Consider the following 12,815-nt stretch of genomic DNA (forward strand, 5'->3'; position numbering starts at 1 on the left):
TGGAGAGAACATTTAGAACAGCGCTGCTCAACCCTGTTCCTGGAGAGAACTTTTAGAACAGCACTGCTCAACCCTGTTCCTGGAGAGAATGTTTAGAACAGCGCTGCTCAACCCTGTTCCTGGAGAGAACATTTAGAACAGCGCTGCTCAACCCTGTTCCTGGAGAGAACTTTTAGAACAGCACTGCTCAACCCTGTTCCTGGAGAGAATGTTTAGAACAGCGCTGCTCAACCCTGTTCCTGGAGAGAACGTTTAGAACAGCGCTGCTCAACCCTGTTCCTGGAGAGAACTTTTAGAACAGCGCTGCTCAACCCTGTTCCTGGAGAGCTACCTACCGTCTTGTAGGTTTTTGATCCAACCCCAGTTGTAACTAACCTGATTCAGTTTATCAACCAGGTAATTATTAGAATCAGGTATGCAAGATTAGGGTTGTAGTGAAAACCTACAGGAGGGTAGCTGTCCAGGAACAGGGTTAGGCAGTCCTGTTCTAGAATGACCGCTCACCCATGTCATGAATACGTTTATCCCCAATATACACTACCGGTCAAAAGTTTTAGAACGCCTACTCATTCATGGGTTTTTCTTTATTTTTACTATTTTCTACATTGTAGAATAATAGTGAAGACATTAAAACAATGAAATAACACATTTGGAATCATGTAGTAACCAAAAAAGTGTTCATCAAATCAAAATATATTTTATATTTGATTCTTCAAATAGCCACCCTTTGCCTTGATGACAGCTTTACACACTCTTGGCATTCTCTCAATCAGCTTCATGAGGTAGTCACCTGGAATGCATTTCAATTAACAGGTGTGTCTTGTTAAAAGTTAATTTGTGGAATTTCTTTCCTTCCTAATGCATTTGAGCCAATCAGTTGTGCTGTGACAAGGTAGGGGGGGGGGGGGTATACAGAAGATAGCCCTATTTGGTAAAAGACCAAGTCCATATTATGGCAAGAACAGCTCAAATAAGCAAAGAGAAATGACAGTCAATCATTACTTTAAGACATGAAGGTCAGGCAATACGGAACATTTCAAGAACTTTGAACGTTTCTTCAAGTGCAGTCGCAAAAACTATCAAGCGCTATGATGAAACTGGCGCCACAGGAATGGAAGACCCAGAGTTACCTCTGCTGCAGAGGATAAGTTCATTAGAGTTACCAGCCTCAGAAATTGCAGCCCAAATAAATGCTTCATAGAGTTCAAGTAACAGACACATCTCAACATCAACTGTTCAGAGGAGACTGTGTGAATCAGGCCTTCATGGTCGAATTGCTGCAAAGAAACCACTACTAAAGGACACCAATAAGAAGAAGAGACTCGCTTGGGCCAAGAAACACGAGCAATGGACATTAGACCAGTGGACATGTGTCATTTGGTCTGGATTCCAGATTTGAGATATTTGGTTCCAACCGCCGTGTCTTTGTGAGAAGTGGTGTGGGTGAACGGATGATCTCTGCATTGTATTTCCCACTGTAAAGCATGGAGGAGGAGGTGTTATGGTGTGGTGGTGCTTTGCTGGTGACACTGTCTGTGATTTATTTAGAATTCAAGGCACACTTAACCAGCATGGCTACCACAGCATTCTGCAGCGATACGCCATCCCATCTGGTTTGGGCTTAGTGGGACTATCATTTGTTTTTCAACAGGACAATGACCAAACACACCTCCAGGCTGTGTAAGGGCTATTTTACCAAGAAGGAGAGTGATGGAGTGCTGCATCAGATGACCTGGCCTCCACAATCCCCCAACCTCAACTAAATTGAGATGGTTTGGGGTGAGTCGGACCGCTGAGTGAAGGAAAAGCAGCCAACAAGTGCTCAGCATATGTGGGAACTCCTTCAAGACTGTTGGAAAAACATTCCAGGTGAAGCTGGTTGAGAGAATGCCAAGAGTGTGCAAAGCTGTCATCAAGGCAAAGGGTGGCTATTTGAAGAATCTCAAATATAACATAACACCTTTTTGGTTACTACTTGATTCCATATGTGTTATTTCATAGTTTGATGTCTTCACTATTATTCTACAATGTAGAAAATAGTAAAAATAAAGAAAACCCCTTGAATGAGTAGGTGTTCTAAAACCTTTGACCGGTACTGTATGTACAGTCCATTTGTTCATCCATGCTTAGAACATTCATTCCACTTTGGGAACAAATGAATCAGAAATTGTTATTTTATTGTGCTTGTTTTACCTGATGAATCCAGAGGACGTATTGTTTGTACTTTGAATGAAAATAATTTAACACAACGAAGAATCCTATATCTCTGTGATATGACATGTTTTCTAGTTGTGTAGTCAATGATTGAATCATCCAGAATTGTGATATTACTTACAGACTACTCACATGAAAGGGTTGTTTGATGTATACTGGTGTGTGTGTGTGTGTTGCAGGTACAAGCGCCAGGAGTCTGGGCCACGCTACAGCATTGGTCTGGAGCAGGATGAGTCCTACATCCCCACGGGAGAGTCTCTCAGAGACCTCATAGAACAGTCCCAGAGCTCAGGCAGTGGCTCAGGTCTCCCCCTGCTGGTGTGTTGCACACACTGCAACTCCCAACCACCAGCTCAATGGTCGCATCCCAGTTATCTCTCCTTCCTCCCGAAGTGTGCATTTGTTCACGTCCCTTCACCGATTTGAAAGTAAATGACTGGTGTAAGAAATATTGTGAAAACTCCCACTAGCCCATGTCTCGACCAATTCAATGCTTTAGGTTTGTGGGAAGTAGTGAAGGACTGTACACTTCAGGAGAAAGGAGATATTTGGAGGACACCCACAATGTCTTAGAGGCACCATACACACCTAGGTAGAACAACTGATGAACAACACATTTGACACAATGATACAACTAATGAACAACACATGTCACACAATGATACAACTGATCTTTTTGTGGTACGGTTTGTCAGTCTGTACAAAAATATACATGAGCTGTGTCTCCACAACGCCTTTGTAATTATTTTTTGTGCAGAGAAAATATCCATTGTATCACAACCGTTCTGCCACGTGTTGCACGTCAATTCAGCACCACTAGAGTCCGTGCAGAGCCGTAGAGAGCCTCACACAGTTTGTATGCTCATGTATATGCTCTGTCATTCTTTCAAGAAATCAACAACTTACCCTTTAATCTAATCATTTTTCCTTCCAAGTTATTTCTACATTTCTACAACCTTTTTAAACTGATTTTAAATGTATTATTAATCCTTTATTAATGGCTATTCATGGTGTACTTTTCAGTATTTTCCTTGCCCACATAATTGTTTGGATTTATAAATAATAATTGATTGGATTTATATAGAGCTTTTCCAGTGCTCATAGCACTTTACATAGTAGGGGGAAACTCACCTCATCCACCACCAATGTGAAGGACCCTTGTCTGACATCCCCTCCCCTCCCCTCCCCTCCCCTCCCCTCCCCTCCTCTCCTCTCCTCTCCTCTCCTCTCCTCTCCTCTCCTCTCCTCCTCCCAGGTGCAGCGCACCATAGCCAAGCAGATTCAGATGGTGAAGCAGATTGGTAAGGGTCGCTACGGGGAGGTGTGGATGGGCAAGTGGAGAGGAGAGAGGGTGGCCGTCAAAGTGTTCTTCACCACCGAAGAGGCCAGCTGGTTCAGAGAGACTGAGATTTACCAGACTGTCCTCATGAGACATGAGAACATACTGTGTAAGGAGAGAGAGTGTGTGTGTGTGTGTCTGTTGTGCGTGATATATACATATGATGTAATGCTATAATAGTGCTATCATGTTCCAAACATGAACGTTTGATAATGTTCTACAGTTCCATATCTCTCTACTTCCCCTGTGTCCATCAGGCTTCATAGCGGCTGACATCAAGGGCACAGGCTCATGGACCCAGCTCTACCTGATCACAGACTACCATGAGGGTGGCTCTCTGTACGACTACCTCAAGTCCACCACTCTGGACACCAAGGCCATGCTGCGGCTGGCCTACTCCTCAGTCTCAGGCCTCTGCCACCTCCACACAGAGATCTTTGGTACCCAGGGCAAGCCGGCCATCGCCCACAGAGACCTGAAGAGCAAGAACATCCTGGTAAAGAAGAATGGAGCCTGCTGCATCGCTGACCTGGGCCTGGCCGTCAAATTCATCAGGTAGGGAGGGAGCGTGTTAGTATGTGCGTGCATGTCGATTGATTGTCCTTCATAATTGATTAATTCGATTCAACCAAACTATTTGCATGAGAGCATCATAGTGTCACAACAGACAATATGTTGAAAAGGTGAAATACAAAAAGGAAAAAAGAACTAACATGGTCTCCCTCTGTCCTTCTCTCCCTCCATCACTATCTCTCCCTCTGTTCTTCTCTCCCTCATCACTATCTCTCCCTCTGTTATTCTCTCCCTCCATCACTATCTCTCCCTGTTCTTCTCTCCCTCCATCACTATCTCTCCCTCTGTTCTTCTCTCCCTCCATCACTATCTCTCCCTCTGTTCTTCACTCTATCCATCACTATCTCTCTCATCTAATCGAACATGGTCTCCCTCTCTTTCTCTCTCTTCCTCCCTCCATCCCTATCTTTCCTTTCTGCCATCCCAGTGACACCAACGAAGTGGATATCCCTCCCAACACCAGGGTGGGCACCAAGCGCTACATGCCCCCCGAGGTTCTGGACGAGAGCCTCAACAGGAACCACTTCCAGTCCTATATCATGGCCGACATGTACAGCTTCGGCCTCATCCTCTGGGAGATCGCCAGGCGCTGCGTCTCAGGAGGTAATGTAACCCAGTAGTTTCACCCTAGACACTGATCTCGGGTCAGTTTTGCATTTCCCCCACTTATGGTTGAGTTTAGGATTGGGGAAGGGGAAGCTGATCCTAGATCTGTACCTAGGGGAAACTGTCTCACAAGGTACTATAGCTCTCTCAGCAAACACACCGACTTTGGGCAAAATTCGATCAAATCCGCATTGTGGTATTTATGTGTTCCAGGTATTGTAGAGGAGTACCAGCTACCGTACCATGACCTGGTGCCCTCTGACCCCTCGTATGAGGACATGAGAGAGGTGGTCTGCATCAAGAGGTTACGACCTTCCTTCCCCAACCGCTGGACCAGCGACGAGGTAAGCAAGTCACACACACACAGTCACGTAAGCATGCACATACACAAGCATGTAAACACACCAACCATTCACAGTAGAGTGTGTAGTACACATACACACACACACACAAACACACAAACGTTGGTTTATCCAAACTCTAGAGCTGTGTTTTTCTGTGCCCCCTACAGTGCCTTAGGCAGATGGGCAAGTTGATGACGGAGTGTTGGGCCCACAACCCGGCCTCTCGCCTCACGGCGCTGCGCGTCAAGAAGACCCTGGCCAAAATGTCAGAGTCTCAAGATATTAAACTGTGACGGCGGGGAGGGACACTCCAGGCGTGGGGGAAACACGTCACCACGGACCGACAGCCAGCGCTCTGCTCCGCTCTACCCACAGTCCTCTGCTCCGTTGGGGGTCAGGAGGACCAGAAGCCAGCAGTGCACCGCAGAGAGCCTCACCCCGGGCCACGGTTACTCAGAGAGAAGGAGAGAACCGCCCGGAACCCCTGGAACTGTCATGATGAACTGCTTGTTTATATACTGAAGACCTGGGGCAGGTAGTGCCTTTTTAAAGCAACCTGCTAAGATCTCATTTGGTTGACTTGGACAAAGAGGACACAAGCCAAGTGGGTTTTATTTGTGCTTTCTGTGAAAGCAGCTCTAGTTTCGGAAGACGGGCCAGTGGTGGCCGGAGGAAGAGGGAGGTGGGGAACTGCAGGAGGAGGGTGGAGGGTGACCCCTTCAGGCGCATCACAGGATGACAGCAGGAGGAATCAGATGACAATCTGAAGCCATCATAATAACAGTGTTGATTTAGCTTTTTGGGGTGTATTTATTAGTGCAAACCGTAGAAAAACATTTTGCACCGGAATAGTTTTGCAACAAAAACAAGCATTTCTTATTCGACAATTTTAGGTTAGTCCCTCCCCATTTTAGCCAGTTCGCTTCTGTTTGGTTCCTAGTGAATACACACCCTGTTGTTGTCCAGTAGTTTACCAAGGTGTGTCTGGAGTAAAGGGGAGGTTTGTTCTTCACCGTAGGTACATTGTAAATTGTCAAGTACTGATCCACTGGGGACTCATTTGTAAAAGTTGCTTCATTTTTATGTACGCCACAAATAAAGATAATCAAATGATATCAGTTCAAATTCAAATTGTATCTGCAATAAAACATTTAGGTGAAGATGTCTTTGGTATTTATCATCTGATTTGACCCTACCAGGGACCCCATGCACATCACACAGGTACTTTAGTGACAAACATGGTTAGTTAAAGGGACAGTTCACCCTTAAGTCAGAATGTTGACTCCGTTTGACCTCAGACCATGAAAACAACCGATGTATATGAAAACACCAGATATATGAAAACGCCAGATATTGGGATGAACTGTCCCTTTAACCTTGGTATTTTTTTGTGTATTTTATTAGGATCCCCATTAGCTGTTGCGATAGCTACTCTTCCTGGGGTCCACGTGCAACATGAAATAATACAGAACATTAATAGACAAGAACAGAACTACATAAATATAAAACGTCACACAAAATATCCAGGTCAAATAAGGGAGAGACTCTGTGCTGTGTAGCTTAATCCGTTTTTTGAAACCAGGTTTGCTGTTCACATTTACATTTCATTTAGCAGACACTCTTATCAAGAGCAACTCACAGTAGTGAGAGCATACATTTTCATATTTGTTTCATACCCACAACCCTGGCATTGCAAGCGCCATGCTTTACCAACTGAGCTACATGGGACACTTGAGCAATCTGAGATGTAAGGGAGTTCCGTGCAGTCATGGCTCTATATAATAATGTGAAAAGACCCCTGGTGGCAAGACTGGTGGGTCAAGTGTGTGTCTCAGTGCTGTGTTTATGTTGATTGATTATGCAAACAATTTGGAATTTTCAACACATGAATGTTTCTTATAAAAACAAGAAGCGATGCGGTCAGTCTCTCCTCTACTTTTAGCCAAGAGAGACTGGCATGCATAGTATTGCTATTATCCCTCTGTATCAGTGAAGAGCAAGACGTGCCGCTCTGTTCTGGGCTAGCTGACCATATGACTGGGAAATAATCAAGATAATACAAAACTAGAGCCTGCAGGACTTGCTTTGTGGAGTGTGGTGTCAAAAAAGCAGAGCATCTCTTTATCACGGACAGACCTCTCCCCATCTTTACAACCATTGAATCAATATGTTTTGACCATGCCAGTTTACAATCCAAGGTACCATCAAGTAATGTAGTCTCCTCAACTTGCTCAAGAGCCACGCTATTCATGATCAGATTCAGCTGATGTCTAAAACTTAGGGAATTATTTGTACCAAATACAATGCTCTTAGTTTTAGAGATGTTCAGGACTAGTTTATCACTAGCCACCCATTATAAAACTGAATGCAACTCTTTGTGTAGGGTTGCAGGGATTTCACTAGCTGTGGTTGCTGACACGTATAGGGTTGAATCATCAGCAAACATGGACACACATGCATTGTATCTGGTCAAAGACAATTATTTTCAGAAGTTTGCTAAGAGTGCAGCAAGCTGATTGGTCGGCTGTTAGAACCAGTAAAGGGTGCTTTACCATTCTTGGGTAGCGGAATGACTTTGGCTTCCCTCCAGACTTATTCACCACTCATTTTGCCTCGTCCCTCTCAACCATACAGCTTTTCAATTCCTCATCAAGTCCACGGGGCCTAAACAGTTCCAACAGTCAGTTTCTTAATAAATTAGGTGCATGTTTATAAATAACTGGAATAAATAATTTCATAAATGCATCAAGTACAGTGTCTGGATGCTCCTCATTACACACATCAGACTAACAAATATCACTACAAAACGTTGTGTATGACCTCTTATACACTATTTTAGGCCCAGCCTTTGGAACTTTGTATTTTCTAGATATGGCCACTGTATTATGGTCAGTACATCCAATGGGTATGGTTACAGCTTTAGAGCAGAGTTCTGCAGCATTGGTAAAAAATATAATCAACACTGTTTGTACTGTGTGTAAACACCATGGTAAGTATTTTTAATAACCTGAACCAGATTACAGGCATTAGTTACAGTGAGCAGCTTCCTCTTGAGCGGACAGCTTGATGAAAGCCAGTCTATATTCAGGTCACCCAGAAAATAGACATCTCTGTTAACGTCACACACACATTATCAAGCATTGCACATATATTATCCAGATAAGGAATGCACTTGGTGGCCTATAGCAGCACCCCAAAAAGAAGAGGCTTTAGATGAGGCAGGTGAACCTGCAACCACAACACTTCAACAGCATTAGACTTTAGATCCTCTAAGCGTTACAGGAATATGGCTCTGAACATATTGTAATATTTTACACATTCGAAAGTCTCTCAGCCTATCACACAATGTTATGCAAATGAGTTGCTGTATGTGAGGATGCGGGAGGCATGCTGAGGGAGAGTTTTTGGGAAGGCGTTGTTGTGCTGCGGGTCAGTGCTGGGGTGCACTGTCTGTTCATCCAAATAAAATACAACTTGATTATTTCATGGGAAATCAGTGTCCTAGACTGTGTACTCTAGTCAACAAACAACGTGCGAGTTCAGTGGCCTTACAGGTTCGTTACAAATTGGCGACAGCGGTGGGATCAGCACGTCAACTAGCTAACAGCAACTTGCGAGCTTGGCTAACTTCAGCTGGTTAGCTGCGTGGGAAAATGGAGGGAGAAGTCGAACAACCCGGGAACAGCAATCAACAACCACCGACCGACCGACAGCCGGTGGTGGATCACCCGGGTGCCATGGACAGGCGGATTGACCGGCCGGTGTTCATGCCAGAATCTTTCGAGGGGAAAGAAGGCGAATGGACTGTTGGGATTGAACCATTTGAGTTAGCAGCGCAAGTGAATGGATGGCGCGCGGCAGATTGTTTGAACTTTCTCATGCTGTTGCTGAGGGGAAATGCGCAGAGATTTTGTAGTACTTTACCTCAGGATACCAAGAATGTTTACAACAGTGTGAAAGTGGCTTTGCAGAGGCATTTTGAGCCACCGGAACATGCTGACTGGAATCGTGCATTTCTTCAGGACAGAAAACGTAAAGTGGGTGTGTGCTTTTGTGACTTAGGGCATGATTTAAGCAGGCTAGCTTAAAAGGCTTTTCCAGATTATAGTGTGAGCACACGTGATTCGCTGGCAGGAGACCATTTTATTACACACATTGTGTGCAGTGATCTTCGTATGCACCTGCGCAAGGCAGTACCAAAAACGTTGGAAGAGGCAATTAGCATTGCTACAGAGCTTGATCAGATAAGGCAGCTAGAATTGCTGGAAAGCAAAGACACTGCACAATACAAAGTGAACATGTGTGGGACAAGCGAGTTTACTCTGCCTCCAGTTGGAGACAATGTCAGAGTTCCAAGAGTGATGTCGGAGTCATTGTGTGAGAGCATTGCACAATTACAGACCGAGGTGCAGTATCTGGCAGCGAGGCAGCCACATCAGAGGGAGACATACCAAAGCAGCAGAGCATTTCCAGGGTCTTCTACAGTAGCAATGGGAAGATACAGACCGGACCAGGGGAGAGGGAGATCTAGGTTACCCGGGAGCGACAAAGGATGACCTATGTCGACCAATGGCAGGGCCTGCTGGCACTGAGGTTGCACATTGCACATGAAAACTGTCCTTACATGGAAAAGGACAGCGCAGCATCGGCTTCAACTACATGCAGGTTCTGTGCAGATTACAGATGGTTAAAAGAAAACACTGTTAAAGATGCTTATCCACTTCCTACGATCGACTAGACCTTGGACTCACTTGCAGGTGCTCAGTGGTTTTCCACTTTAGAATTAGCCAGTGGTTACTGGCAAGTCGAGATGCACCTCGAGGATCGTTGCAAAACTGCTTTTGTGACAGAGGGCTTTTCAAATTCCAAGTCATGTCGTTTGGGTTGACACATGCTCCAAGCAGCTTCCAGCGTCTCATGGACCTGGTTTTGGCTGATTTACAGTGGACAACATGTTTGGTGTACTTAGACGACATCATAGTGTTTGGTCGTACATTCCAAGAGCAGGTGAAGCGTTTAAACAAGGTTTTCAGCAGATTGGAGCAGGACTTAAGGTGACGTCATCTAAGTGCCATTTGTTCAGGTCGCAGGTCGCAGGTCGAGCTACCTGGGACACATAATCTCGACTGAGGGAGTATCCACTGACCCCATGAAAACAGAGACAGTCAGGTCATGGCCTAGCCCCAAGTCACTGACAGAGTCAAGAAGCTTTATAGGCCTGGTGTCATACTACATGAGGTTGATAACAGATTTTGCAGCTATGGAGGAGCCTTCGTACAGATTGACAGATGAGGGGAAAATGTTTGATTAGAACGCAGCGTGTGAAGTGGCCTTTAATGAATTAAAGTCCAAGCTTACCACATCCCCCATAGTTGCTTTCCTGGACCAAAATCTAGATTTCATAATGACGCATGTGGCACAGGCATAGGGGCTGTGTCCTCTCCCAGAAACACATCAGGGCAGTCCTCTCCCAGAAACACATAGGGGCAGTCCTCTCCCAGAAACACATAGGGGCAGTCCTCTCCCAGAAACACATCAGGGCAGTCCTCTCCCAGAAACACATAGGGGCAGTCCTCTCCCAGAAACACATAGGGGCAGTCCTCTCCCAGAAACGCATAGGGGCAGTCCTCTCCCAGAAACACATCAGGGCAGTCCTCTCCCAGAAACACATAGGGGCTGTGTCCTCTCCCAGAAACACATAGGGGCAGTCCTCTCCCAGAAACACATAGGGGCAGTCCTCTCCCAGAAACGCATAGGGGCAGTCCTCTCCCAGAAACACATCAGGGCAGTCCTCTCCCAGAAACACATAGGGGCAGTCCTCTCCCAGAAACACATAGGGGCAGTCCTCTCCCAGAAACGCATAGGGGCAGTCCTCTCCCAGAAACACATAGGGGCTGTCCTCTCCCAGAAACACATAGGGGCAGTCCTCTCCCAGAAACACATAGGGGCTGTCCTCTCCCAGAAACACATAGGGGCTGTGTCCTCTCCCAGAAACACATAGGGGCAGTCCTCTCCCAGAAACGCATAGGGGCAGTCCTCTCCCAGAAACACATAGGGGCAGTCCTCTCCCAGAAACACATTGGGGCAGTCCTCTCCCAGAAACGCATAGGGGCAGTCCTCTCCCAGAAACACATTGGGGCAGTCCTCTCCCAGAAACACATAGGGGCTGTGTCCTCTCCCAGAAACGCATAGGGGCAGTCCTCTCCCAGAAACACATAGGGGCAGTCCTCTCCCAGAAACGCATAGGGGCAGTCCTCTCCCAGAAACACATAGGGGCTGTGTCCTCTCCCAGAAACGCATAGGGGCAGTCCTCTCCCAGAAACGCATAGGGGCAGTCCTCTCCCAGAAATGCATAGGGGCAGTCCTCTCCCAGAAACACATAGGGGCAGTCCTCTCCCAGAAACACATAGGGGCTGTCCTCTCCCAGAAACGCATAGGGGCAGTCCTCTCCCAGAAACACATAGGGGCAGTCCTCTCCCAGAAACACATAGGGGCAGTCCTCTCCCAGAAACACATAGGAGCAGTCCTCTCCCAGAAACACGAGGGTAGAGAGAGAGTAGTAGCACATGCCAGTCCTGTCAAAACAGGAGAGCAAGTATTCAACTACCAAGAAGGAGTTTCTTAAACATTTCAGACACTTTTTGCTGGGGAGGAAATGTCTACTGAGTACTGATCACAGCTTACTGAGGTGGCTGAGTAACTTCAAACAACCTGAGGGACAGTTGGCTAGATGATTAGAGAAACTGGATCAGTTTGACTGTGATATTGTCCACGGGCCAGGGAGACTGCACAGTAATGCAGATGACGTGTCACGCTGACACACACACAGACAGAGAGTGTAGACACAGCCGTCTCACAGGAGGCCACTGTCAATCTGAGAGCCATCGTAAACAAGCCTCAGGATGTCACTATTGAGCCTGTAGTTGGAGCTCAAACAAGCCAGGCAGGACCCAAAAATGCAGCTTTACTTCTGGAAGCACTGGATAGAGACCCAGTGGTCTCCCAGTTAAATAAATTGAAAAAATCAAATCAAATCAAATGTATTGGTCACATACACATGGTTAGCAGATGTTATTGCGAGTGTAGCGAAATGCTTGTGCTTCTAGTTCTGACAGTGCAGTAATATCTAGCAAGTACTATCTAACAGTTCCACAACAAATATCTAATACACACAAATCTAAGTAAAGGAATGGAATAAGAATATATAAACATATGGATGAGCAATGTCATTATCAGAGCGGCATAGGCTAAGATGCAATAGATAGTATAGAATACCGTATATACATATGAGATGGGTAATGCAAGATATGTAAACATTAGTATGATAGTATAGAATACAGTATATACATATGAGATGGGTAATGCAAGATATGTAAACATTATTATGATAGTATAGAATACAGTATATACATACGAGACGAGTAATACAAGATATGTAAACATTATTAAAGTGCCATTGTTAAAGTGACTAGTGTTCCAATAATTAAAGTGGCCAGTGATTTTCAAGTCTGGATGTAGGCAGCAGTCTCTCTGTGCTAGTGATGGCTGTTTAACAGTCGGATGGCCTTGAGATAGAAGCTGATTTTCAGTCTCTCTGTCCCAGCTTTGATGCACCTGTACTGACCTCGCCTTCTGGATGATAGTGAGGTGAACAGGCAGTGGCTCGGGTGGTAGTTGTCCTTGATTATCTCTTTGGCATTCCTGTGACATCGGGTGCTGTAGGTGTCCTGGAGGGCAGG

At 45.6% G+C, this 12,815-nt stretch overlaps 1 protein-coding gene across 1 annotated transcript in view; it reads left to right on the top strand.

The window, feature by feature from the left end:
• Positions 1-6,242, top strand: part of bmpr1ba (bone morphogenetic protein receptor, type IBa) — a 146,133-nt gene extending 139,891 nt beyond the window's left edge. The window contains exons 7-12 of the mRNA XM_084176647.1: positions 2,394-2,532; positions 3,470-3,662; positions 3,811-4,108; positions 4,554-4,729; positions 4,946-5,076; positions 5,244-6,242. Coding sequence (XP_084032773.1) covers positions 2,394-2,532; positions 3,470-3,662; positions 3,811-4,108; positions 4,554-4,729; positions 4,946-5,076; positions 5,244-5,369 — 1,063 coding nt within the window. The 3' untranslated portion in view covers positions 5,370-6,242. The remainder of the gene's footprint in view (positions 1-2,393; positions 2,533-3,469; positions 3,663-3,810; positions 4,109-4,553; positions 4,730-4,945; positions 5,077-5,243) is intronic.
• The last annotated feature ends 6,573 nt before the right edge of the window (positions 6,243-12,815 follow it).

The sequence above is a fragment of the Coregonus lavaretus genome (assembly GCF_964263955.1).
Source record: "Coregonus lavaretus genome assembly, chromosome: 14".
In the NCBI taxonomy this organism is placed as follows: Eukaryota; Metazoa; Chordata; class Actinopteri; order Salmoniformes; family Salmonidae; genus Coregonus; species Coregonus lavaretus.